Source organism: Zea mays, chromosome 9, assembly GCF_902167145.1.
Source record: "Zea mays cultivar B73 chromosome 9, Zm-B73-REFERENCE-NAM-5.0, whole genome shotgun sequence".
In the NCBI taxonomy this organism is placed as follows: Eukaryota; Viridiplantae; Streptophyta; class Magnoliopsida; order Poales; family Poaceae; genus Zea; species Zea mays.
The window spans coordinates 159215544-159222817 of record NC_050104.1 but is presented as its reverse complement, the minus strand read 5'-3'; the positions used below and the strand labels follow the sequence as shown (position 1 = coordinate 159222817).

Below are 7274 nucleotides of genomic sequence, written 5' to 3'. Positions count from 1 at the left end.
TGACTCTGCTTGATGGTTGTTTTCCCAAAAACTGAGTGACTTGGTCGCCACGGTCGATCTTCGGCCTCTTCCCCATCACTTTCCACATCATAGCTGTCGCTGTCATCAGTATCTTCGGACAAACCTTCGAGAATCTCCTTCGTGATTTTCTCTGTATTAGTCTCTGCCATCGCTATCAGGAACCCCAGATTCTTCTCCTCCTCGAGACTCAGCTTCGTCTCAGCAGGGATCTTCTTGTCTTCAGACATCTTCGGAAACACTAAAAATTTGTTCCCGAGGCCGAAGCTTCGAAATCAAAAAGACCAGCAAATCTCAATGAGCAAGAGCTAAAAATTTTTAGTGGGCCGAAGCAAAAGGCAAGCGTGTGTACCAAATGAATTCACGATGTGTTCTTATTTATACGCCTAGGGCGTTGAAAGTTAAAAGGCCCCGCTTGTCAGTGAATGTTGCTATTCTAGCAAAGAGAAGGTGTTTTTTCGGACCTTCGGCTCAAGGCCTTCGTCCATATCGCAATCTGAATTTATTATTTACAAATTAATATTGCGAGGGGCTACTGTTGGGGGCCTTCGTCCTCCGAAGGTCCTCAAAAACATGATTTGACAATGTTTTCCAAGTGAATTATATGAACAGGTATTTTCGGATTCAGAATTATGGATATGGAGCACGACCAGGACGAAGGCTGAGCCAGACGAAGGTCGGGGGCAGCCGAAGCTGTACGCAGGGAAGCTTCGGCGCAATGGCACAAGGGGGAACCGACCTTAAGATGAAAAGACTTCGGGGTCCTCAATAGATTTCCATAAACCGTTAACAAATGTAATGGACATGGATGTAATTTTACGTGGGCTGCGTCCCGCGTCTATAAATAGATGAACAGTACTCCCGTACTGTTCACGCTGACTTTACATTTGCTTTTGCGTCACGCCTGTACTTTTTACCTTCTCTCAGGACCGAAGGTACATTTGTAATTTGAAATCATTTCTATTTTCCCATGTTAATAAAATAGAAATGATTCCATGATGATGCTTATATTATATCTCATGCTTTATATGAGTCTTTCGTTATTACCTATTATATTTACGAAGGTATGTCTCTTATGACCTTCGTCCGAAACTCATTATTTCCCGAAGGGACATAATGCTTCGAAGGACGAAGGACTTTAACACTTAACACTTTTCATGTTGCCTTGTTCTTAACTCTTAGCATTTGAGAACAAGTCACCAACAACTATATAATCAGTAAATGTTTACTGTAGCATCAGCATCAAGTGATGAATCATGAAGTTTAATAGATTCGTTTTTGTATAATTAATTTTGAATTAGACTATAATCGCTGTATTTAATAGTTTTAAACTAAAATCCAAACATTTGATGCGACAGAAACTAAAATTTAGTGAATGAAACTAATTAAACAGGGGTGCATGGCGGTGTTCATTACAAGGTGAAATTGCTGGCTGAGGTGAAAAGAGACACAAGCGAACAAACAGTTTCTTATTGACTTCATTATTCTTCCTGAACAAACAGGCTTCTATAACGGGTTCCTTCTGCGATCATTTCACGTAGTAGAGGAAAATATACTTTTGTCAACTGTGCACCGTCCGAACGGGGACGGCGGGTATGGACTCCCACCACTCCCTCCACCGCCGGCCGCCCTGCGGGTTCATCACGGCCCTCGCGACCCTCGTGTTCAACGCGAAGCTCCCCGCCACCAGCCCGATCAGAATGTACCTGAACGGGACCACGGCTACCACCGCCGCGGACACGGCCAGCATCCAGATCACCGTCTCTGTGTGCTGCAAAGCAAAGCGCAAGACCAGAAGATGCTCAGCTCAGAAGGACCCAATTGACAAGGGGGAAGGGGAGAGGGAGTGTACCTTTGGCGACCTTGCTAGCGCAATCGACCACAGCCTGAGGATGGCAACGTTCGCGGTCACGATGTACCTGTGCACTTTCTGCAGGCTTCGCTGCGCCTCCACTATGCTATCCATCGTTGTCTTGTCCGACGACGACGACGAAGAGGCATCGATGATCACCTCCGAGCATAGCTCCCCTATCTTCCTCTGCCTCGCCCAGACCATCACGCCGGCGGCCAGCACCAGGGACGCAGCTAGCACGTAACTGAACCATTCACTGACACGAGGGAAAAAGATGCGCGCATTACGTTTCTGATTCCGATTCATTTATTTATTTAGACACATGGACAAGACGACCAGCTAGCTATGCGTGTGTAGGCTCACTTGTATATGATCAGCGAAGCTGCGGCAAGGATGCTGCCAGTGACAAGCGGCCGCTCCCACGAGGTTATCCGCTGGATCGCGGGCCGCAGCTTGCCGACGGGACCGACCAACCCCTGCAAAGAAGGAACAGCGTGCATTGTTCAAACGATCTCGCTCAAGACAGCACAAGAAGAGCGAAAAGCACAAGCCATGGAACTGATCGTACCACCAGCACGAGAAGACTATCCGAGATGCCTTCGTCCTTCATCCCTTCAACGGCGGCGTTGGCGGCGGTGACTTCCCTGGCCTCATCTCGCACCCGGCCGATCTTGTCCTCCAGGGACGCCAGGGGCCGCTCGTGCTCGCGGCCACTGGCGTCGTCGTCCGCGCCACGGCCTTCGGCGGCCACCTCCGCGCTCAGAGGTGGGACAGAAGAAGACCTGCTCAGACCCTTGAACACGTAGGACGCGCTCAGCCGGGTGATGGTGGAGGTCCGCTTCAGGTTGCTCGCCAGCTGCTCGAGCACGAAGTCGCCCTTGGGCATGTCGCCGTACAGCGAGAACACTAGGAAGCTGGAAGCCGGCGGCGGCGACATCCGTAGCATCTCCCTCGCGGCGTGGAGACGTACCACTCCTAGTATGGTTCTGGAGTGCACCTCCCATCTGTGGACGGGGGACACTATGCTGTACGCTGAGATGAAACGGTGGATGGACAGCACTTCCCTGATCAGAGCGAGCCACGTGTTGCGCCTTGTCGAGCTGGTCATCTCCGGGAACTCCAAGACCACAGGCTCTGGTCTGCACGGATGAATGGTTCAGGTAGCCAGGTAGGATTGATCGTTTCAAGGGTCCTTTTGTGAGATGGAACTTACAGTGACTCGAACACGATGGCCTTGTCGAACAAAGGCACGCCGAAAGGGCCTGTTGACGCCGTGCTGATTTGGTGTTCTACTCCGGTGTCTGAGAGATCAACCTTGATTGCAGATTCGTATGAAAATTTTCCGGAAGCCTCAAAATACAGTGCCTTGTTCGTCAGAGTCACTCGACCTAGAAAACCGAAACATATCGAGTAAGGTTATACGTTATTATTTACTGATGAATGTAAGTAGTAATTCAGATTTTTTTTTATGAAACAAAGTAGTAATTCAGATCACTAGAACATGAGAAAAGGAAGCGACCAGAAACAAAGTGCATCACAATTCACAGTGGTTACCTGGCCAGCTAGTGGTTCCAATGTGCCTCACCACTCTCTGTGTCCCTGCCGTGCCCTCCATGTGCAAAATGAACTCATCCTCAGCGAATTCAACTCCAGTCGGAGTTGGCAAGTCTTGGAAGAACTTGAAGGACCTAGAAATGAATTTTGAGTTTGTAATGCTCATCAATACATATTTTGAGTTTGTAATGCTCATCAATACATCTAACGATAGTGCCGACAGATGAAGAATTGTTGGTGCAATCATGGAGCAGGCAGCATACTTATCCATCTCTTTCAGGAACCTGTCATAGGCAGGGTAGTGCAGCCTGTTAGCTGTGGTGGCAGTGAGAGCTTCGAATGTGAATCGAGCATTGACCACGTCACAAGCCAAAGGGAACACAGATCCAAACCACACGTACGCTTCTTCCCCAACAGTTGGCTCTTCATTCACCTGTTAACCAATATTATTATTATTTTTATTTTTGCGAGATTGGTGGCTGCTTAGAGCAAATTGACACACTGGTAACCAGTAATTTCTTTGCATTGGCATGCTTACAAGAAGAGGCATGATGTCTGAATAGAACAGTGACGTCTCATCACCCATCACAGCTTCACCTTCTCCAAGGGTCTCCTTCCTATCTTCCCTCTCCTTCGCTACGCTCTCCTGTAGAATTCAGCGTGTGCTTCAGTCCAGGGCTCAAAGCATTTTTCATGTTGTGGCATACCGCATACCATGTCAAGTCACCAACCATACCATGGTGATCTGTTGGTCCGACGGAGTCGGGGTCTCCCAGGCCAGCATCATATCGAAGGTGAACCGACCTAGCGAGCCCTCGCTGATCTTCTCCCCTATATCGCGTGACGTGATGATCTGCAGCGCCTGGAGACTGCAGAACTCGACCAGTTTTCTTGAGTAGCTGTCCACTGCTGCAGTCTTTAAGCCCAGCTCGAAGTCTGCCACCAAATCGTCCACGCTCCTGTCCAGTGTCCTGCGCCGCACTAACATATCAGTGACCACGATTTTGAAGTGAAGAGCATGTCGAAAATATGCCAATAAATTATACGGAGGGCTCAGGGTGCTATACGAGAAGAGATTGGAGGCTTTGCACATGTGACACTACTTTTGTTGGAGAATTAATGTTAGTAAAGCAAGCAAGAGCAAAAAAGGCCCAGCTGAAGAAAAAATATAAAGAACCGCGCCTTCTATAAGGTTGTGGCCGATAGACTGCAAAACACTCTTTTGCACTATAAACAGCGTTTATAGAGTGGACAGTGGAGTTTGAAATAGGAGATGATAAATACCTAAACTGGTGGAAATGAGAATTGGATCACAAGTTCTTGGTTTAAGCATGATTAAATTGGCAAAATCCAATATACATGCATACTAATGATATTCCATTCATTCATGTCTGTCTCCACAGATAATACTGCATCCGAACCCTAAACCTAACCCTAAACCTGCAACACACAAGTATGAGTACTGACACACCCTAAAGCTTGGAGCTTCAGCTCATCACAAAGTGTCTAAAGCATATATTCCAGACTGAACCTGCGACGACGGCCAGATTTGAGCAAAGCCGGAAGAGATTAAAAAGTTCTGAACTCGTGATTCCACGTCGTTGGTTACTTGGTTGCATTGGCTATGATATATAGCAAACGGATAAACAGATCGAGAAGACCAACAGGTCGCACGCACAGAGAACATTGCCGGAGCACGTGGTTGGCGATGGAGGAGAGGTGCTTCCGCTTGCGCCCGCCGCCCCCGCCCGGCAGCCTGCTTCCCGTGCCGGGTCCCGCCGCCGGCGCGGCCGTCAACTCCGGCTGGCTCTCGACAAACCCCATGTCCATGGCTGGGCCGCGGGTGCGCATGCACTGGATGGTGCCTGGTTGCGTCGGTCCGTCTGCGCGGTCCATCGGGCTGTGCGCCTATTCGTTGGCGCGTGGCTGGGCACATGCAGCTCGCCACCTCGCGCCCGTGCTCCGCTGCACGCGTCCCCCGCGACCGCCAGCCACGTCTCCACCACTCGGCTCTTCATGGGCATGGGAGTTTATTGGAGCGGCAGCGGCGGTGGGTCACCGGCTCACCGCCCGGCCCCAGCACAAAAGCTGTGCGGGCCGTGTGACCGGCTTTGGGGCGTCGTGGCCTGAAGAGTGACTTCCGGGCCGATTTACACCGCCATCTGGGCCGAGTCCAAGGCGGCCCGTCGTCATGGTCTCCTTCCCCGCCAAACCCGTACATTTCACGAAGCATTCACCCGTTCTCGAATATTTGTTTATGGTTTGAAATAAAAAGTGAAATAGAGACAAATGAGGTAGAGCCGTACGCTCTCTTGCAGCTGTTGGCGGTTTGGCGCAAGTGCGCAACGAGCGAGTGCTTGGCCCATGCCAATGACTAAGGGTGAAAATACGTTTATTTTTCATGAGGAAAGCCATCTGACACTCTTTAATAAAGCTAGGGAGTTCATATTATACACACACTCTATCGTGCACCACAGCAGAAATAAAATGGCCTTTACAGAACCTCAGCAGAAATAAAATACTCCCTGCGTTCCTAATTAGTATTTAATTTAGCACTTAGTTTTTATTTCTATATTAAAATAGATAATAATGAATCTAGATACATATCTAAAATACATACATCAATTATTATATGAATCTAATAAAAATCTAAAACAATCTTTATTTTGGAACAGAGTGAGAAGGTATCGGTTGACGGATTGAGGACCTACGCAACTTCGTAAGTGACATGATTTTCACGCGTACAATGCTAGAATTTGAATCCACTGCATTAGGCTATGTAAAAGCTATGTGTTTCATTCTTATCACTTTGTACATAGATTGAAATATTCTACATATAAGGAAGGTAAGACAGATTGAATAAAGAAAAAAGAATCTGTAATCTGAATGATAAACAAAGAGGGACGAAGGATCTATTCTTCGTTTTTCCAAATAGCCTAAGCTACCCATTGCATATTGGCACTTATCGAGTATATAATAAATCTGCTTCTCTTTCTTCTTACAACCAGAAATGGTTTCTTTATTTTTAATGGTTTACTAAAAGCAGGGTTAGGTGCATAGTATATGTATGGATAGTCTTTTCCAATGCGATAAAAGAAAACGACACCATATCTATTTTTTTTTTTTTTTGCTAATGGGGTATTTCTATGGGTTTGCCTTGGTAGCTATTTGTGACTAGGAAGGAAGAGCATGTTATCCGTTTCCGTTTACTTTCAGTACAGGTCATCTTCCAACTATAGTACCGACTAGAGCCACCACCAAATAGTATTTATATATGTCGGTTAGTAGCTCTAACCGATACTTAAGAAGAGACATTAGTACTTATTAGATTCACCAACCGATACTAGACTCCAACGCTTATGGCGTATTTGATTTTGGCTTTTGGAAACCAAAAGCCAAAATAAATGGTTTGATCCAGAAAGCAGTTTTTTCTTCTTCTAAAAATCAACTCTCACAGCTCAAAACTGTAAGCATCACTAAACCTACTTTTAATGCTAAACCTGCTTTTAGTGACTTTATGATGTAACTATGAAAATATATATGAAAAATAATTCACGATTTTTAGTGGATTTTACCAAACGGTTTTTAGTTTTTTTACATCTCACAGTCTCCAACAGTTTTTTTTACAGCTATATTCCAACCAAACAGACCATTAGAATCGATACAGATATTTTGATACTGATGTTTCAGTTCAGTTAGTACGGATTCTAACTCAAATGCATACTTGTGGCGTGGCGTGGCCTGGCCTGATCTGAACCAGCGACTACCGCCCACCTGCGAAGTACTGTTCCCATTTGGCCCAGCGCCAGCGGTAATACAAATGACCTACCAATAGTGTGGATACCACCTC

The 7274-nt window shown here is 46.8% G+C and overlaps 1 protein-coding gene across 1 annotated transcript; it reads right to left on the bottom strand.

Annotated features, from left to right (window-relative positions):
• Positions 1–1375: 1375 nt before the first annotated feature.
• On the bottom strand, positions 1376–5425 carry LOC103639574 (uncharacterized). The gene is made up of 10 exons (XM_008662309.4): positions 5103–5425; positions 4161–4395; positions 3963–4070; positions 3688–3857; positions 3425–3558; positions 3084–3258; positions 2439–3009; positions 2234–2346; positions 1871–2126; positions 1376–1789 (listed from the first exon to the last, which is right to left on the bottom strand). Exons 1-10 carry the CDS (start codon positions 5318–5320, stop codon positions 1580–1582), a joined length of 2190 nt encoding a protein of 729 aa, XP_008660531.1. The 5' UTR covers positions 5321–5425; the 3' UTR covers positions 1376–1579.
• Between the last annotated feature and the right edge of the window lie 1849 nt (positions 5426–7274).

Coding starts and splice junctions, on each gene's coding strand:
- LOC103639574 (XM_008662309.4), bottom strand. CDS start 5,320: ATGGACCGCGCAGACGGACCGACGCAACCAGGCACCATCCAGTGCATG. Junction 3,559..3,687: donor TTCCTGAAAGAGATGGATAA/GTATGCTGCCTG, acceptor ATTCATTTCTAG/GTCCTTCAAGTTCTTCCAAG. Junction 2,347..2,438: donor ATAGTCTTCTCGTGCTGGTG/GTACGATCAGTT, acceptor CCTTCTTTGCAG/GGGTTGGTCGGTCCCGTCGG.